Source organism: Lynx canadensis, chromosome A2, assembly GCF_007474595.2.
Source record: "Lynx canadensis isolate LIC74 chromosome A2, mLynCan4.pri.v2, whole genome shotgun sequence".
Taxonomy (NCBI): Eukaryota; Metazoa; Chordata; class Mammalia; order Carnivora; family Felidae; genus Lynx; species Lynx canadensis.
The window spans coordinates 18,551,858-18,570,377 of NC_044304.2; the positions used below are offsets into that span (position 1 = coordinate 18,551,858).

Below are 18,520 nucleotides of genomic sequence, written 5' to 3' on the forward strand. Positions count from 1 at the left end.
GCCTCTTTCTGGCCCCGGTTCCTGGTTAGCCAGGTGAGCAGGTGCTGCCCCCTGGTGCTGCCCACAAGCACCACACCTATCTACCTTGCTATGTCAACTCCCAACCCCTCAACTCTTGCAGGCTGCCAGACCCAACAGCATGGGTGAACCTCCTTACTAGAGTAACCCAGAGCTGCTAGAAAATTCTTAAGATACAGATAAAGGAAAAGAGTATCAGCCTCACCTCTGACCTTCCTCCAGAGTTAGTATGTTAACATATGTCCTTACTTCCTGTTTTTCTTTTTCATTTTAAACAGAAGCCAGAAGGTGCAGTACCTTCTGTTTTCTAGCCTCCTGTTTATTTCTACATGTTCATCCCAGGTACTTAGACGTTTATTCTCCAATGCCCAGCCTCCAGAGAGTTGCATGATGAATTTATAGCCAGTCTACAGTACACACCCTGCAGGCTGGGCACCACAATCCCGATTTTCCTTAAAATAATAAATAACACTGTGATGAACATCTTAGTTTTCAACCTTTCCACTCAGCTTGGTGGTTGCGGTCACTCTTTCCTCTCAGTTCTGGCCTTGACAGGCTTGTACAAACTCGGTGGTCACAAGTGCAAGTGGCCTCAGAAAGTAGGGACTGTTCTTACTTAACTAGTCCAATGTGGTTGATGGGGAAGGGGAAGCTGCAGTCCAGGCAAGTGGGGATCTCAGAGGCAAGGCAGAGTGCAGGAAGCCTGGTCCCTGAGGTGTGGAAGACCACCCAGGCTCAGGGTATATGGAGTAGGGGACATCCCTACTAGCCTGACTGCTGCCCAGTGTCTCCCGCCCTCCTCTGCCATCATAACCCACCCAGTCCTGTGCCACTGCACTGAGGGAGCCTACCTGCCCAGGTTCTCCTGTCCACGGGAAGTTTTCTGGTTCTGGGTGCGGCCTGACCCCCATCAGGCCCTCTGCACCCAAAAGTTTTGGATGAGGCCTGGGGAAGTAAGATCCACCCACCCTCTCATGATCCCCAGTAAGGTGCCACTGAGCAGGGCGGTTGAGGGCTGCAACGACAGATAGCTCTTAGAGTAAGCCTGGTGGCCGATAAGCCCAGGCGACACCCGGAGAGCTCAGCATCCGCCCTTCTTTAACCCGCACCCCAGGGCTCTGCGCGCTCCGCCACAGGAGTGCACCTCGGTCTTTCTCTCCGCATCTACCTGGGAGCCCCTCCAGAACAGGGACTGGTACCTGCTGGTGAATGTTTGCTTCGTAATGGACCAGGAGGAACAGTCAGCCCCAGGGCCGCAGAAGATGCCTGCTGGGGCCAGCTTCAGCCCCTACCTCGCCTCTCCTGGACACGCCCTCTTCGCCTTTTCGTGGATCCGACCCTTATTTGGCTCTGCCCCGTCCCGCGCCGCCCTTATCTTCAAAGATCTGTTGATCCGCGTCCCCCCCACCCCCCCAAGGCCCTGTCCTTCTTAGGGTCCACCCCCGTCCGACCTAGCTTCTTTCACCTCACTGCCTATTCCCGACTCAGACCTCACCTCCTCGCTCGAGCCACGTAACTGCTCACAGGCCCCGCACTGCCTACAGATCGATCCTGTATTCCGTTTCCTAGAGCCAGCCCCTCTACTCAGAGACTTCATTTCCTCCTCTCCTAGTACCAGGTCTGGGATTTGGCCTCAGACCAGTTCGCCCTCCCGGAAACGCCTGTTCCTTTCCTCCAGATACCTGCCCCCACCCTCCCGGACTCCCGGGTCCAAAGCTCAGACGACTCACTCACAGAACTCGCGTCCTCACCCTTGAGGTTCCGCCCCTCTGCTTAGGGTCCTCGCCCATTCGTCAGAACACACGCCCCTCCCACTATGCTCGGTGGCTCAACAGGCGGGGCCGTTCCTGGCTCCGCCCCCCTGAGCCTCACTTCCGGGCGCCAGCACGCGCCGCCCCGTCCCGCCCCGGCGGCCGAGCGGTATCATGGAGCGCCAGGTGAGGGCTCGGCCCGCGGTGCCCGTGGCCCCTGCAGCCCGAGCCGGGCCTGACCCTGGTGTGTCCCCTGCGCAGGTGCTGCTGAACGAGCCCGAGGAGGCGGCGGCGCTGTACCGGGGTCTTAGCCGCCAACCCGCGCTGAGCGCCGCCTGCCTGGGCCCGGATGTCACCACGCAGTACGGGGGCCGCTATCGGACGGTGCACACCGGTGTGTGTATGGAGGGGAATCGAGTGGCAGGCCCATTCCGGGGCCGTGCGCTCTCGTGGAGAGAAGGGAGATGTGGAGGGCTTTATGCTTGACAGTGCACACGAGTGTGTGGAAGAAGACAGGGCTTGGAGAACGTGGACTTAGGGGTGGGAGGGTGCACCCCTCAGAGGACCCTACATACAGGTGTATGGGGGACGCTGCTCGGTGTGTTCTGGCATGGTGCCCTTGATTGCATGAGTTGAGCGTGTGGGAGTAGAATTCAGACCGGGATACATGGTGTGGGCCTTGTAGGCTCACCTCCTCAACCTATCCCCTACACGTGCCAGGTTCCTGTCAAGTTCTAGAGTGAAGGTGGTGGTTACTGGGAGCAGTAGTGATTTCTCTCTTGACATGCCATCGGCTCAGGCCTACACCTGAGTTGTGGCCAAGTGTTGTCCATCCTGCATCCAGTATATCTGGAGACAGACTGGGGAGGTGGGCTGGGCCTTCCTAGGGTGGGGGCAGTGTTGAGAGGAGCCTGTACTGGGACTGGTCAGTCTTGTTAGCAGTCTCATGCCTGTCCTCACAGAGTGGACACAGAGGGACCTGGAACGCATGGAGAACATCCGATTTTGCCGCCAGTACCTGGTGTTCCACGACGGGGATTCAGTGGTGTTCTCAGGGCCTGCAGGCAACAGTGTGGAGACCCGCGGGGAGTAAGTTTGAGGGAAGAAGCTTGTGGGCAAAACCATAGCCATCTGCAAACCTTTTTTTTTTTTTTTTTTTTTTTCAACGTTTATTTATTTTTGGGACAGAGAGAGACAGAGCATGAACGGGGGAGGGGCAGAGAGAGAGGGAGACACAGAATCGGAAACAGGCTCCAGGCTCTGAGCCATCAGCCCAGAGCCCGACGCGGGGCTCGAACTCGTGGACCGCGAGATCGTGACCTGGCTGAAGTCGGCCGCTTAACCGACTGCGCCACCCAGGCGCCCCGACTGCAAACCTTTTATGAAAGCCTTGTGTACCATGTGTCTTGGTGCAGGTAGGGCCCTGAAGGGAGGCCAGGAGCCAGGTTCTTGCCCCTTATAAGCTCAGTAACATGGCCTGATAAGCACTGGAGGCTTTGTCCACATTTGGGCCCGGACTAGAGCCCATGGAGCTTCAGGGAGGCTGGGGAGAGTACAGCCTCTGCACCAGGCAGGAGAGGCAAGGCCAGCTGCCATGGTGGAGCTAGAAGGGCTGCAGGGGCTGATGTGGGACCAAAGTGTCAAGAATCTTGTCTAAGAGGTTGTGGTCAATAAGGGGGCAGGATGGGGCTATCACTGTAGAATCCCGAACTGCTACCTGTGTTCTCTTCAGGCTGCTGAGCAGAGACTCTCCTTCAGGCGCCATGAAAGCTGTGCTGCGCAAGGCTGGAGGCACGAGCCCTGGGGAGGAGAAGCAGTTCCTGGAGGTGAGTCTGCATGAGACCAGGTCGTGGGCAACTGGGGGCTCAGTCCCACAGATGAGGTTCTGTTGTGGGGAGGGGGACAGGTAACCTGATGCCCAGATGTCCTCAGGTCTGGGAGAAGAACCGGAAGCTCAAGAGCTTCAACCTGTCGCTGCTGGAGAAACATGGGCTTGTGTATGAGGACGGTGAGACAGCTGGCTGGTGAGCAGACAGGGTGGACAGGAGGGGCAGCCATAGCCCAGGGCTCCCCCTGATCAGCCTTCCTTGCACCCAGACTGCTTTGGCTGCCTGTCCTGGTCGCACTCGGAGACACACTTGTTGTATGTGGCAGAGAAGAAGCGCCCCAAGGCTGAGTCCTTCTTTCAGACAAAAGCCTTGGACATCAGTGGCAGCGATGATGAAATGGCCAGGCCGAAGAAGCCAGACCAGGCTGTCAAGGTGCTCATGTTCATGGCCAGTCCAAGAAGGCCCTTCTGGGCAGCCTAGGGCTCAGCGTGCTCCCTGCCCACATTGTGCCTGCCAGAACTGGGGGAGGTGGGGGGGGGCGCTGACTTCTAGGGGGCAGGCAAGACAGGCTGGGCATTGAGTGTCTTGTGTTCTTAGGGGGATCAGTTTGTGTTTTATGAAGACTGGGGAGAAAACATGGTTTCCAAAAGCACTCCTGTGCTCTGCGTGCTGGATGTTGAGAGCGGCAACATCTCTGTGCTTGAGGGGGTCCCTGAGAGTGTGTCCCCTGGACAGGTTAGCACTGACTTGGCCTACCCCACTCCTGGAGTCTGGGGGGCCCTGCTTGAGCCACTGCTCCTTGTTCACACTTGCCCTGGGGTTTTGTTTACAGGCATTCTGGGCCCCTGGAGACACAGGTGTGGTGTTTGTAGGTTGGTGGCATGAGCCCTTCAGGCTGGGCATCCGCTTCTGCACCAATCGCAGGTGAGGAAGCAGAGCAGGACAGGGGGCCTCACAGCTCAGGCTGGTTCTGAAGCTGAGTGTCTCTCTGGTGGTTCCAGGTCAGCCCTTTACTACGTGGACCTCACCGGGGGTCAGTGTGGTAAGTGCTGGTGCCCACCTGTGCTTTGTTGATACACGCTGGCCTTGCCAGCCTACATGATGCTCACATTTTCATCTGGTCTAGAGCTTCTCTCAGATGACTCTTTGGCTGTGTCCTCTCCCCGGCTGAGCCCAGACCAGTGTCGCGTCATCTACCTGCAGTACCCATCTCTGGTCCCCCATCATCAATGTAGTCAGCTATGTCTGGTGAGCTGGAGGTGGGCGGGGAGTGGTCAGCAAGAGGAAGGGATGGTGGATGAGAGCAGAAGGGTCAGCTTCATCTCCTCATGGGCCCCTCATGGGCACCCTTCTGTCCTGGGTGCCGTGATGGTGTGAGTTCTGCCTGTCTTCCCAGGGCCAGTCCCTGGAGGCTAAGCATGCTGGCATGGTGGGGGGGGGCTTTGCTGTCAGGACTCACCACCTTGGAGCACCCTCTGTCTACGAGAGTGCTCCTCCTTTTTCTTCTCATCGGCCAGGCTCTGCAAGGGGCTAGGATAAAGTGTGCAGTTAGAGTCTTAGTCCTTCCCCAAGAAGAGCTCTGGGCTCCCTGTGAAAGTCAGAGGCCCCTCCAGATGTCTGTCCAGGTCACCAGAAAGGAGATACATTGGGCTTGTCTCAGGTCCTCCCCTCCCCTGAAGCTACCCAGGGTTATCAGAGAAGAGGATGGGTACAGAGCTCTGTGCCCTCAGGACGCTGCCAGTCCCTTGGTGGGCCTGACCAGGGTGTTCTCTTGCAGTACGACTGGTATACCAAGGTGACTTCAGTGGTGGTGGACGTCGTGCCTCGGCAGCTGGGAGGTAAGGGATGTGTCTTTGGATGCAGTGAAGCCTGCAGTTCTGTTTTCCCTCCATCTGTCATTTGCATGCAGGGCCAGCTGCCTCAGCTCTTCTTTCCTGGGTTCTGTCTGAAGTATCCCTCCCTGTCGGGCCAGCCCCATGACCAGCCTGCACAGGGAGTGGGGCCATCACCATAGGGAGCGGTTCTGATAGAAGGAAGTCAGCTGGACCAAAGCTGAGATCAGAGTGGCCCAAGCTGGCAGGGGATTTAGATGGTTTCATCCCCGTGCTGCAGCTCCTCGGTAGACCTTATGTTTCCAGTGGCTGGTTAAATCCTCTGTTCCAGTGGGGTCTCAGAAAGTGCACTAGGTTGGAATGTCCTACTTGAAATGCTCCAAGCTCAAGGGTACTGCATTGTTCCACTCCCAGTCCCCACCCTAGCGTTTGTCCCATCCAAGCCTTTGAGTCAGTGGGGTCTCTGGGTGGGTGGCTCTTGGCCAACAGGGTCTGGTCACAGTCTCAAGTGTTCACTGCTTTGTTTGGGATCCTGAACCATCCCAAGGACCTGAGGGGTTATAGTCTCTTTGTTCAGGACACCTGCTCAGTTCCAGGGGTCCAGTGAACAAGATATGTTGTCTTTATCTTCTTTTGGGGTTGCAGGGATACAGTGGTGGGGATCTGGTCTGAATCCCAGCTCTGTTCCTTATTAGCTATGGGTCCTTGGGTGGTGTCCTCACCTCTTTGAGCTTCATTTATTATCTGTGTGGGGATGGATCTGTGCTTCTTTATAGCATTGTACTGAGGGTTAAATGAGTGATGTTGAAGTATGGAATTTATTCAGCCCTCTTTGCCAGGCACTCTGCTAAACACCATCATGGACAGAAAGGTGTCATCTTGGTTACAGCACTTGGTCCCTATCAGAGACCCAATAAGAGCAGTTCATAGGAGAGCCAGTGCTTTTCTTCCAAGCAGCTATGGTTTCTCTCAGAAGCTCTTGAACTCTGCCTCTCCTGGGTCCTCAGAGGTGTCCACCCCCAGCCCCCTCTTCAGGCACCCCCTCATCACCTAGGGTATCCCCATGTGTAAGACTGCCATTCTGTCACAGCTGCAGGGGCCTCTTGTGACTTCCTCAGCAGCCCAGCCTGCCTCATAGTCTTGACCTCCCATACCTCCACTGCCAGATATAGCCCTCAGCCCTCCCATCTTTGCAGAGGACTTCTCTGGGATCTACTGCAGCCTTCTGCCTTTGGGATGCTGGTCAGCTGACAGCCAGAGAGTGGTTTTTGACTCAGCTCAGCGTAGCCGGCAGGTAAGGGGCCCTGTGTTGAGAGGCAGACTCTCTGACCAACCTCCAGGAGCCCTGGGCCTGGGGCATAGCATATGCACACTGCTAGCTGGAATTCCTAGCCATAAGGTCTTGCGAGTCCCTTCCCTGCCTGCCCCTGTCCTGGACTTACTTTTTCTTGAGGAGGCTGCTGCCTGCCCTGGTGCCCCACGACAGAACCCTTGGCCTTTCCTCCTGAGGCAAATGTGTGATTCCCCTTCTCCCAGGCATTTCCAGCTGGAGAACAAGGGGGCTGCCACTAGGGTGGGTCCCCAAACACTATACAGGGAATTGACAGAGATGGGACAGAGGCTTTCTCCCAGGAATTGGGTGGAGACACCTACAGTGTGCCAGACTTTTGAGTGTGATATCATTTGTTCCTCGTGCTACTTCAGGGGCTCGGAGGCATTCCTTGCCTTGCCCAGAGTCAGGCAGCAAGTTGTGATGGGGCTGGGATTTGAGTCCAGGCCTTCAAGCCACTACTTACTGCACTGAGGAGCTGTTGCCATAATTGCTTACAGCCCTGCCCTGGCCCACAGGTCCCTAAGAGAGGAGGTGGGAGAGGGACTCATAGGGCTCTTGGATGTGGTGCCACATGTGGGCTCCCCTTTGCTTCAGGACCTGTTTGTTGTGGACACCCAGATGGGCACTGTGACCTCCCTGACAGCTGGTGAGCAGGGCTGGTGAGCAAGCCAGCCAGGCCAGGGGTGGGACTGGGACTCCAGCACATGGGGCAGTAGTGGCACTCTGGGCCACTCTGCACCGCTGACTGTTCTGCAGCCTTTACTGCATCTCTCAAGGACCCTGACCATGCAGGACCTTCCCAGCCAACAGACTGCCTCCCTTCTCCACTCTGCTCTGCACATCCCGGCCCTGCTTCCGCACACCCCTGCTCCTCAAACCTACAAAGTTTTCTCTTGCCAAGATCTGCCAGAGTCATCCTTCCCTGGCCTCCAAAACCTCGGAGGCGGCTCTGCCATCCCAAGGCCCATGAGGAACCCTGTGTTGGCTCCCTCATCTTCCTCTTATGTGGGCCTGTGACGCTGCCACTAAAATGTCTTTTGAGTTCTATGCCTGCCCTGACAATAGTCATTCCTCCACAAAGCTTTCAAAGTATTGTTCCTAAACTGTATTGCATGATACACTCCCTGCTTAAGAATCTCCTTGGACCCCACTGCCCAGAATCAGCAGCACTCCAACCCCCCAGGCCTAGCTGCCAGCCTTGAAGACTATAGTCATTAAGTGGTGGGTGGACGTGCCATGGAAGTCTGTTGTGTCCCCAGATCTGGCAGTCCCTGGGCTTAGTTAGCATCTGCTGGATGAACAAGGGACTAAGCAGGAGGCTCGCCCATGGCTATGTGCAGTAGGGTGTCCTTTTGTGGGTGTCCCTTTGCTTCTCAAGGTAAAAGGGACACCTTGGAATACAGCCACCAGCCTGGGACTCTGGTTATGCAGGGAGTGGGTGGGAAAGGTGGTAGCATCTGCCTTCTCCAGGGGGGTCTGGTGGAAGCTGGAAGCTGCTGGCAATTGACCGGGACCTCATGGTGGCACAGTTCTCCACGCCCAGCCTGCCCCCAAGCCTGGTGAGTGTTGGTGGGCCCCAGACCAGGAGGTGAGGGTTCTGAGTAGGCAGAGCTCTCTAGGTCAGAGAACTGGCCTGAGTCTGACTATGGCTGGTTAGCATTTGAGAGACCAAGACGCAGGCCCAGGATGGTCCACAAGGTCTGGCACCCACTGGAACTACCAGGTGTAGGTCTGCTCTATAAAGAACAGGGTGCCTGGGAAAGTGGCCAATACTCTGACGTAGCAGAGCACAAGGAGACAGTAGAACCTAAAGGCTCAGAAGGGAGGTGTGTGCGTGTTTGTGCCTCTGTATATACCAGCTCACAACAGGAGTCTCTCTGGAGGATGTACCCTCTGGAGGTGGGTAGAAGGCCCAAGAATAGTGAGAGCTGCCCACCTCCCACCCTGGGCAGAGGTGGAAGGGCAGGGAGGCAGCCAGACCACCTATGACACACTCTTTCCCCTTGGCAGAAAGTTGGGTTCCTGCCTCCTGCAGGGAAGGAGCAGGCAGTATTGTGGGTGTCCCTGGAGGAGGCTGAGCCTATTCCGGACATCTCCTGGGCCATCCGGGTACTGCAGCCACCGCCAGAGCAAGAGAATGTGCAGTATGGTGAGCTGGGCCATGGCAGAGGGACACCTTCTCCAAGTTCCCCAGCACACGGCTTCTGTGGTCACTGTTCTTGCCTCCGGTCTCACATTGTGGGGTTTCTTGGGATTACCTCTAAGAGGTTTTCTGTTCCTCTTAGGCATGGTTATGGGGAATAGCATCTGGGTATCTGGACACCTACTCTGGGTATCAGGGCTGGGCATCACCAGGCCAAATCTTCTGCAGTAGGGAAACTCAAAGGCTCAAAGAAGACAGGCCTTATTTGAGGTCTCTGGCCACCCCTCATCGAAAATGCTGTTCCAACTGATTGGGGTCCTTGACTAGGGCAGGAGTGTGACTCCTGGGGTCCAAGTGTCTCAGTGCAGGCTACCTTGGCCAGATCACTCTTCCAGAGGTCAGCCCCAGCTACAGCTACAGCTCAGGTAGCTGCAGCTACAGCTCAGGAAGCCCCTGGGCAGCAGGACTGGCTCTGCTGACTGCCGTCTTTTCCCTGCAGCTGGCCTTGACTTTGAAGCAATCCTTCTACAGCCCAGCAACTCTCCAGATAAGACCCAAGTGCCCATGGTCGTCATGCCCCATGGTAGGCACCTGGTCTAGGAGCCCCTGCCCTCTCATCACTCGTCCTAGCTGGCTCTTTCACCCTCTGCTCCATGTCTGCAGGGGGACCCCATTCATCCTTTGTCACTGCCTGGATGCTGTTCCCAGCCATGCTTTGCAAAATGGGTTTTGCAGTACTCTTAGGTGAGTGAGCAGGGCACTGTGGCGGTGGTAAGGCTGTGGAGGGTGATGGAGTGGTCTGGTTTGTACAAGCATCATAGGTACCACCCTAGTCTCCAGGCTTCCCTGCAGCCTGGACCTGGCAACCATCACCAGGAACTGGCGTGGCCCAGCCTCAGGCTCCATGGGGACTTCCATGGAAAGTGCTGTGGTCACTGGGCAACAGCCTCAAATCTCTTGGCCCCTTCGCCTTGACAGTCTGTGGTACAGCTGGCCTCAAAGCCTACTTCACAGATGGGTGAAAAGAGTGTCCAGAGGGCTGGGAATGTCCCTTAATCACCCTGTCTGGTTCCTCTCTGGCTTCCAGTGAATTATCGTGGCTCTACGGGTTTTGGCCAGGACAGCATCCTCTCCCTTCCCGGCAACGTGGGCCACCAGGATGTGAAGGATGTCCAGGTAGCAGGGGCTGGGGGGTAAACCGTTAGGGTGTGCTCCATTCAGCTGGGTGGGCAGCTGGCTGCAGCACGCTCTGCCCCACCCTGTAGTTTGCAGTAGAGCAGGTGCTCCGGGAGGAACACTTTGATGCTGACCGAGTAGCTCTTATGGGTGGTTCCCACGGTGGCTTCCTCTCCTGCCACTTGATTGGTCAGTATCCTGAGACCTACAGTGCCTGTGTAGTGAGGAACCCTGTGATCAACATTGCCTCCATGATGGGCTCCACTGACATCCCTGACTGGTGAGTGTGCTCCACAGGTCCCTGCCCTTCTCTGTCTCACCTCATACCCCCATGGAGCCCCTACATGCTTCAGGGCTCCTGGGGCTGCATCAGCGCAGTCTCTTGCAGGTGCGTGGTGGAGGCTGGCTTCCCCTACAGCAGTGACTGCCTGCCAGACGTCAGCGTGTGGGCTGAGATGCTGGACAAGTCACCCATCAAGTATACCCCTCAGGTATACATCCCTCCCTCTGCCCAGTGTGCTGCCAATCTGTCCAGAGCCTTGGGGCCCTGCTCACTACCACTCCCCACATCCCCAGGTGAAGACACCGCTACTACTGATGCTAGGCCAGGAGGACCGGCGTGTGCCCTTCAAGCAAGGCATGGAGTATTACCGTGCCCTCAAGGCCCGGAACGTGCCTGTTCGGTGAGTGCATCAGGACGGCCCTGGCAGCTGGTGGGCAGGTGAGCAGGGAGAGCCGTCCAATCTCAAACATTGCTGCCCGACCACTACAGGCTCCTGCTCTATCCCAAAAGCACCCATGCACTTTCAGAAGTGGAGGTGGAGTCAGACAGCTTCATGAATGCTGTGCTTTGGCTGCACACGCACTTGGGCAGCTGAAGCCATGCCTCCCTGCATGAGCTGGTTGGCATAAGCCACACTTTCCTCTTGGAGAGCCCCAGGGTCTGGCAGATCGGCAAGAGGATTCCTGGGCTCTGGACTCCATGGATGGGTGAGCTGAGGAATGTAGGCTATACAGTCATAATAAATGAGGACACAGAATCTGGTTCCTGCTGGTACTTTGTACCAAGCCATCCCTAACTCCAGCCTCACCCTGGGGGTTGAGAGACCATAGGCTCTGGGTGTGGTAACCTTAAGGACCTCACCTACCTCCAATGTGAGAGGGAGGGGACAGTGAGAGGCTCAGCTGCTGCCTGTCAGGGCCAACTGGGATACTCCCAGGCTAGCTGTCTCTGCAGCAGCTCCTTCTGTTAGAAACTGCCCTACACCACCCTTCTCTTACCACCAATTTGTCTAGGGAACTAGTGAGGCCATGCTCTTCCACAGTGCCCCAGGCTAAGGTAGTCCTAAAAACCAGGTCTCCTAACCCAGCTATGCTGGGCTTGAACCACGTGCATACAGCAACTGATTTCCTAGCAGAGGCTAAGAAGCATCCTGTACAGGTGTAAAGAGGAGAGGCAGCTTTATGTCTGACAACAACCTTTGTTCTCTCTCCAAAGTAAATGGGATTGAAGGCTGGGCCTAGCCCAGCCGCATGACCTTGTGAATCCAGTCCGTAAACACAGAGACACGCATGAAGATGGCTGGCCAGCGGGGCCGGGCGCACACTCGGTTGGGGATTATAATTCCCTCCAGGACCCAGCAGTCATGGGTAAAGCAGGCAAGTGGGCCTCCGTAGTCACCCTGGTAGATGGAAGAACTGGTAAGAGAGCCCTAGGCCAAGGCAGAGACTAGCCCCCTTGTGGATAAAGTAGCCCATTTTCAGCTTCCCAGACCCTCCCTGAGCTGGGAATGGGACCCTGGTACAGACCTCACAGGCTCCCACAGGGGCCAAGAGTCCCTCAGTGCACATCTCACTCTCCCGTATGCGTCCTCGGTGCTTGATGTTACATTCCTGGTTGGAGATGACATTCAGCGAGGCCACATTTAGGACTTTGTTATTCCCTGTACCTACAGTGAGAGGAATGGGAAGGAGAGGGCCTCTGGATAGAATTTGAGGCTAGGCCTCCTGGCCTGGGGTAGTCCATGCCACTGTGCTGTGCTTTTTCTTACCTTTGGTCTCACCCCAGCCTGCGATCTCACACTTGGTACCTGGTGGCACCACATACCTCTCGGGGGGCAGGCAGATGAGTGCCACTCGCTGGTTCAGGGTCACAGGTCTTTAATGGGAAATGAGGGCACTCAGGATGTGAGCCCCCAAGGGTCAGCCCCACCTCACACCTTCTTGACTTGTCACACACCTCTCCAGCTTGAGCAGAACAAGCTGGGAGCCGGAGGGCCCACACACCATCTTGGCCACTGGGACCTGCTGCAGGCCTGGCTCTCCTGGCTGTGGGTTCTGGAACAAGGTGCCCAACCACACCTCATAGCCCACGAGAGGCATATGGCTGGGGGAGAAGCTCTGCTAGATCAGTCATGACACACAGCCTGCTGCCCCAAGGCTCACCTGGGAAAGGTGGCTAAGGAGAAGAGGAGGCAGGGGGGTGGGACTGGGTCCCCAAATCCAAGGGAGGCTCACCAGGAGGAGAAGCACTGCCGGGCCGTCAGTACCCACTGCTCCTTCACTAGGGAACCCCCGCAGAAATGCTGGCCCTGCCTGGAGGAGTAGAGATTAGGAGAAAACCGTGAGTTCTGGGACACAGGCTGGACCTGCCATCTCTTGGCCAGGACCTCTGAGGCCAGGGACAGGTTCCCACTCCCCTGGCATTAGCACGGAGGATATATCCTCAGCTCCTCTCTTGAGGAGAGGCAGTGTGCCTCACCGATTGCGCAAGCTGACTGTCCAGGGCGAGTTCCCAGGCTGGCCCCCCACCACACGCAGCTTGGAGCGCTGCTGGTCCAGGCGGGTCACCCTCTTGCCACACTTCTCAAACACCACCTGGTCTGGAGGACAGGATGGGCCGCGGGAAACTCCCAACTAGATGGAGGCCCCAAAGAGACCCCAACCCACACTTGGTCCAAGTGCATACCTGGGGGCTCCAGGATGGACGGTGGTTGGTCGTCATCTGAAAGAACCAATTCACCTGCGTTGAGGGAGCCAGCCTTCATTGGTGGAGGCTGGGGGCGGGGCCCCGAGGGAGGGTCACTTACCGCAGCGTCGCAGTGCACAGTAGTCGAACGGAGTACCCGGGTCCGTAGTGTAGCACCAGGGCCCATGGCTATCCCTGTCCGGGTTCCGGCAAAAGTTCTCCTCCAGATGCGCGTGGGGGGCAGAGGTGGGTGTGAACCTGAGTGGGCAAGGGAGTAAAATCCTAGCAAGGTAATCCTGACCCTGCCGGGCTCCAGTTGGAGAGGCTACGGCGTACCGCTTTAGGGTTCGGCAGGGGAGGGGCCGGGCGCGCGGGCCGACTCACTGCGGCATGTGTGGCATCTCTGTGGACCAGTGCTGGCACGGGACACCTTTTCGGGTCCTGTTGACCAAGCCGCGGTACTGCTCCCCCACGCCGTGGTAGCAGTCTGTGACGGGCGGGGATGGCTATTGGCGAGTTCTCGCCCCAGCCCTCCCGCTCCAGGCCTCCAGTTTCAGCTTGGGCCTTACCCTCAGGCCGCACGTCGTCGGCGCAGCGCCGGATCTGGTAACAGAAGGCCACGCGCATGCCAGGCCGTGACGTAAAGCACCAAGGCGCTTCCGAGCCGTCGGGGTTCCGGCAGAAGTTCTCCCGAAGGTCCCTGGGCGGGCGCTTCCCTCAGCTCTTGGTGGGGCCCATCCCGCGGGCCAGCCAGCCTTCGGCTGGAACCCCGCCCCCCCGACCCCCGTCTTTCTTCAAGCGCCGCCCAGGACCCCTCTCCTAACGTCCCCGCCGCAGGAGCACGCCCCCAGCGGCGGCCCGCACCTCACTTGCATGCGTATTTCTCCGGAGCAAAACGATGCTGATGGGGGTTCTGCGCGTCCCACCGCTGGCAGGGTACGCCTGCGGCGGTGGTGTTGGCCGTGCCCCTGTAGCCCTCGCCCTTCCCGCGGAAGCAACTGAGCGTCGTGGCCTCGTGGCGCGGCTGTGCCTCCGACCCTTGGATGGACCAAGGCTGGTCGGAGCCTGAGCGGGAGCTGAGACCCGGGCTGGGGCTGAGGCCGAGGCCAACTCCAGTGGGTCCACCTCCGGGTCACGCCCAGTCGCTCCTCTTTCCCCAGTCAGGCCACGCCCCCACGTTTCCTGGGTGCCCTCCCAGGCCCCGCCCCCGTGCCCTACCGCAGCGAGGGAGGTCGCAGAACTCTCGCTCCACCTTCGGGTCGGTGGTATAGCACCAGGGCCGCTCGGAGCCGTCCGGATTCCGGCAATAGTTGTCGTCCAGATCTTTGTCAAGGAACCTGAGGGTGGTAGCAGGGCGTGAACAAAACCCCGGGACTCGGGCACTGGCTGTCCCCTGCTATTTACCTGGTCCAGCCCCTGGAGTCCTGGCCCCTCCCCTAGCCTCGCCCCCTAGGTGCCGAGCCCGCGCACACGTACTTGCCCGGCTCAAAGGGGTGCGCGTGTGGCCGCTGCAGGTCCCAGCGCTGACACTCGCGTCCCGACTCGGTGCGGTCCACTGCCCCGCGATACTCCTCGCCATTGCACCAAACGCAAGCGGCTGGAGAGACAGTGCCGGTGGGTTCGTGGACGGGCGTGGGCATGTTCCTCACTCCAGTTTGGACCCAGAGCGGCTTACCTTCCCGGCAGGACTTGATGCCACAGGTCTGGAAGCGCACTGCAGGGTCTGTCGTGTAGCACCAGGGACCTCCTGGGTCCCCGTCGGGGTTTCGGCAGAAGTTCTCCTCCAAGCCGTTCCGGAGTGTGGGCGTGTACCTGGTGCAGAGAGCAGCAATTCAATGCGTGTTGGGGTGGGGGCAGGAGCCAGCCGGCAAGGACAGAGGGGGAGGTGTCTTACTTGTGGTCATTGGGGAACCTATGGTTCCAGCGCTGGCAGGGTAGGCCGCCAGTGGTGATGGCCACCGTACCACGGTACTTGACCCCATTGTCCATGACGCAGGTCCGCACATAGTCTGGGAGCAAGAGACCCATTGTAAGTCCTGAGGCCTCAGCAGCCCTATCCATGGCCCACCCTTCTCCACAGCCACTTACCTTTCTTTTGGAAGAGATCACAGCGCCCTGAACGTTGCAGCTGTGTATAGGGTGAGTATTGGGTCCATGGCAGCAGTTGGCAGCCGTGGCTGCTCACATTGTAGTGGAAGGCCCTGGGAGGACAAGGCACAGAGTCACCCAGGTTCCCCTGCCACCCAGTCTTATCTAGTCCTGTGGCCACTCACCTGCAGTCCAGTAGGGGCCCGCAACGCCCTGCACACTCCTCAGCATCTGCCACATGTTCTTGCCAAGGCCCAGGCCCCACCGCATGTAGCAGGTGTTGCAGCTCTGTACCCCGGAGCACCTGGAAGTCATTCAAGGGCGAGCGCTGCCCTGCGGGGATGGGCATGCATGTCAATGCATTTATATCAGCACATCCATGCTTGGTTCATTCAGGGGATCAAAGCTACAAGGCCTCTGGGATGGACCCTGTGGGTACGTTCAAAGGTCACACCCCTGTACAGGGTGGGAGAAGCAGGCCCAGACATGGTAGTTATCAACAGTGGGCAAAGTACTAGGCTCAGGTCTAAAACCTACACTTTATGAGAGCAGTGGGTGGTGGTACCTGCCCTATGGAGCTCATTTCATCTCCCAGATGAGAATGCTAAGGCTCAGGGCTGTTAAATTACCCTGCAAAGACTCAACCCAGGCATTCTGAGTCCAAGTCTGAGCTCTCATCAGCTCTAGGGCATATGTTAGGTTAGAGGGTTAGATCAGGCTCATGAGGGATAATTGCCTGCACGTGTGCATGCATCTGTGCCGTTTCAATGCTGCCTCAGTGCTACAACAGATGTTCTAACTCAGGCCTGAATAGGCAGGGGCTGCCCAGCTCCGCACAAGAAGCCAAGAGCACTCATTGCTCCATGCCTAGTGGGAAAGTGAGCTCCTGGCTTGAATGGCAGGCTGGGCCTAGCTAGGGCTGACTCCTTCCTGAAGGCAATTGGGGATCAGGGAGCGGGGCACTCACCAGGGACCCTTGAACACTGTGTCAGAAGCAGCAGCAGTGGGAACCACCCCATTCTCCTGGCTGGAGGCTGCACTGTGACCCACCACAGCCGCATCCGGGAAGTTGTGAAACCTGTCCCTACGGGATTGGGTGGCTCTGCCTCCACACCCCCACCCCAGGCCTGCTAGAGCCTGACCTGAGACCCAGTGGCAGGAATGGGGGTGGAGCCAGGCCTCAGGCCCCCTGGGTGAAATGTCAAGCCCCTTACTCTGGCCTATGTAGTGGGCAGGTGCTGGAAAGTTTCAGTGGGGACACTTGATGTGCCCTGGGGTAGGGATGGAGACACCCTAAAGCTCACATTGCTCTGAAGGGGAAGTTAGTGTGGACATAATCGCTGCCAGAGGCTGGGGAGCCCCTGGGTGGTGTGATATTAATCTTTTCTGAGCCTCAGCTTTTCCTCGTAAAGTGGCAAATGTTCCCTGACCCAGCCTCAAAGCAGCCTTCCCCTTTTGCTGTCTTATCTGCCCCAGCTGTAGGCAGGTCAGCCCACGCCCCTGGCAGCAGGGCCCAGAGAGGCTCCCCTCGCCTTGCCACAGGTGCCGTCCCAGGAAAGGTAAGCGAGGCGACCTGTCTGGCCTGAACGGAAGTGGGGGTGACAGGTTGCAGGGACCTTGGCAGATAGCCTTTCAAATGTCCTAGCAACCTCTGGGCTGGGCCTCCAGGTATGGGTAGGAGTTGCGATAGGCGGCCTGGGGCTCCAGTTAGTACATAGCATTCCGACCCGGCTAGGCTAGGTGCTTCTCTTGCGCAGGCGGGGGTCAGAGGCGGTTGGGCCTGTCCGGCGACGCAGAGGCCCTGAACTACCCGGCTGGAGGCCGCGAGGGGGCTCCCTCGAGGACGCCCGGCGCTGACTGGTGCGCCTGCGCGGCAGGCGCGCGTTTTGGCCCTGGAGGCGCGCCGTAGACAAGAGGCTGGGCGGATGTTGTGAGCCGGGGCGCCGCGGCCGAGGCTGGGGGTGAGTGAGGGGCGGCTGGGTTCCGAGTCGGGAGGGTCCCCGCGGCTTCCCTCGCACCTGCGGCCGGCCCGGCGAGGGTGCTCACAGCTCAGGGCTTACAGCCTGTGATGCGAGACTCCGGGCTGGAGTTGACCTGAAGGTTTCTCCGGAGCTTGGGGCCGGGCGGGGGCGACTTGGGGGAGACATGCGCTGCTCTTCGCGTCCTTGGGCTCCGAGATGGGGTCGGTTCGGTCCGGAGCCCGGATTCCTCGGCGGGGCTGGACAGGATCGACGTGGCAGGGAGTCCCCGAGCAAAGTCAAGGTCCGCCTATCAGCTGGGTCCTCAGCACCTGACACCCGGAGTGGATGTCTGGAAGGTTTGCTGATCAAATGAGTGATCAGGTCTAATCTGCCCTGCACCTACTCTGGTATGAGAGGCGCAGCGGTCATGGATGCCAGCGGAGGGCCCGTGGTAGGCGGCAAGGCGGGACAGTCACCTTCTCGAGGGGCGGGCGTGGTGCAGACTGTGAATGGGCAAGGGTGTGTGGTGGGAACGGAGGACCTGTTTGAGGTGAGATAAGGAACTGGGCTGCGGAGAAGGGAGTGCAGTCTAAGGCAGTGCTAGAAGGCCAGGCTGTAGACCAGCGCTGTCTAACAGAACTTTCTGTGATGATGGAAATGTTCTGTTTTTAGTGTCTCGTACAGTAACCACTAACCATATGTGGCTGCTGAATCCTTGAAATGTGCTTAATATAACTGAGAAGTTGAATTCTTAATTTTTATGTTTTAATTCAAATTTAAATAGTTACATATGGCTAATGGCTACTGTATTGGGGACAGCACAGCTGTAGATCAGTGAGGCAGTTACCAGCGACTTAGTGCGTCTGCAGCTGCAGCAACACCATGACATGTAAGGGATGGACAGCACTGGGAAGACCAGCAGGGTCTGCAATGATAGCTGGGTGGTGCTCTGATGGAGCTGAGATGATGGATGAGAGGCTGTGTGTGTGAGTGGGAACAAGGCCTTTGGAAAAGAGAAGGGAAGATCCTGGCCTTAGGTATCAGTAGGACTTGTAGGTGGAGATGGCCCCAAGCCCTTGGATGATGGACCACACTTGGGGAATGGGGTGTAGGGTTCTCTCTACTGGGAATGAGCTAGACCTAGTGTGGCTTACAACTGAGAAGGATACAGGGTCTCTGTCTCTAGGCCACCTCACTTTGGACAGTTTGGTCTGATTTTCCTGGGGTTGAGACATTTAGTTTGGTTTAACAAACCTATATCTGGCAACTGCTCTCCGTTGGGCCCTGTGCTGAGCACTGGAACATGGTGGAGCCCTGTGTAGGAAGCTGGGAACCCCTGGTTTCTTGCCCCGGGTTGGTTTGTGTGTGAGTGTGCATGTACCTGGTCTCACCTGCTCCCAAGCTTTCTTGCTGCCCCAGAA

At 57.8% G+C, this 18,520-nt stretch overlaps 3 protein-coding genes across 9 annotated transcripts in view; 2 read left to right on the plus strand and 1 right to left on the minus strand.

Moving 5' to 3' along the window:
* The first annotated feature begins 1,904 nt into the window (after positions 1 to 1,904).
* APEH (acylaminoacyl-peptide hydrolase) lies at positions 1,905 to 11,122 on the plus strand. The gene is made up of 22 exons (XM_030306769.1): positions 1,905 to 1,955; positions 2,031 to 2,163; positions 2,732 to 2,858; positions 3,502 to 3,595; positions 3,702 to 3,777; positions 3,867 to 4,030; positions 4,196 to 4,333; positions 4,431 to 4,522; positions 4,600 to 4,640; positions 4,725 to 4,846; positions 5,376 to 5,436; positions 6,627 to 6,724; positions 7,358 to 7,409; positions 8,234 to 8,322; positions 8,774 to 8,912; positions 9,406 to 9,489; positions 9,570 to 9,650; positions 9,994 to 10,082; positions 10,172 to 10,362; positions 10,471 to 10,573; positions 10,659 to 10,765; positions 10,855 to 11,122. Exons 1-22 carry the CDS (start codon positions 1,944 to 1,946, stop codon positions 10,958 to 10,960), a joined length of 2,199 nt encoding a protein of 732 aa, XP_030162629.1. The 5' UTR covers positions 1,905 to 1,943; the 3' UTR covers positions 10,961 to 11,122.
* A 396-nt stretch (positions 11,123 to 11,518) lies between these two features.
* On the minus strand, positions 11,519 to 16,236 carry MST1 (macrophage stimulating 1). Of its 2 annotated transcripts, XM_030306771.1 has the most exons (18): positions 16,106 to 16,226; positions 15,324 to 15,471; positions 15,139 to 15,251; positions 14,945 to 15,059; positions 14,726 to 14,862; positions 14,527 to 14,647; positions 14,269 to 14,387; positions 13,920 to 14,088; positions 13,620 to 13,750; positions 13,435 to 13,537; positions 13,172 to 13,308; positions 13,051 to 13,086; positions 12,844 to 12,964; positions 12,600 to 12,677; positions 12,322 to 12,468; positions 12,134 to 12,240; positions 11,892 to 12,031; positions 11,519 to 11,764 (listed from the first exon to the last, which is right to left on the minus strand). In XM_030306771.1, exons 1-18 carry the CDS (start codon positions 16,197 to 16,199, stop codon positions 11,603 to 11,605), a joined length of 2,178 nt encoding a protein of 725 aa, XP_030162631.1. In that variant the 5' UTR covers positions 16,200 to 16,226; the 3' UTR covers positions 11,519 to 11,602. The 2 variants fall into 2 exon arrangements, with proteins under 2 accessions (XP_030162631.1, XP_030162632.1); XM_030306772.1 differs by lacking the exons at positions 12,134 to 12,240; positions 12,322 to 12,468 and having other exon boundaries at positions 11,613 to 11,764; positions 11,892 to 11,975; positions 16,106 to 16,236.
* Positions 16,237 to 16,674: 438 nt separating this feature from the next.
* The window catches only part of RNF123 (ring finger protein 123), a 30,960-nt gene continuing 29,114 nt past the window's right edge, over positions 16,675 to 18,520 (plus strand). For 4 of the 6 annotated variants that reach the window (XM_030306766.1, XM_030306763.1, XM_030306768.1 and 1 more), the window contains exon 1: positions 16,993 to 17,099. The gene's annotated coding sequence lies outside the window, so the exon portion shown is untranslated. Of the gene's footprint in view, positions 16,698 to 16,991; positions 17,100 to 18,520 lie in introns of those variants that run through there. The other 2 variants (XM_030306764.1, XM_030306767.1) reach the window with 2 other exon arrangements.

Bases quoted from the DNA above. Each gene is read 5' to 3' on its own strand.
- APEH (XM_030306769.1), top strand. The intron at 6,725-7,357 runs GTAAGGGGCCCT...CCTTTGCTTCAG, and splicing joins CAGCTCAGCGTAGCCGGCAG to GACCTGTTTGTTGTGGACAC. The intron at 7,410-8,233 runs GTGAGCAGGGCT...TGCCTTCTCCAG, and splicing joins TGTGACCTCCCTGACAGCTG to GGGGGTCTGGTGGAAGCTGG.
- MST1 (XM_030306771.1), bottom strand. From the start codon at position 16,199: ATGCGGCTGTGGTGGGTCACAGTGCAGCCTCCAGCCAGGAGAATGGGG. The intron at 14,388-14,526 runs GTACGTGTGCGC...TACCACCCTCAG, and splicing joins CACCCCTTTGAGCCGGGCAA to GTTCCTTGACAAAGATCTGG. The intron at 12,965-13,050 runs GTATGCACTTGG...CCTGTCCTCCAG, and splicing joins GTCCATCCTGGAGCCCCCAG to ACCAGGTGGTGTTTGAGAAG.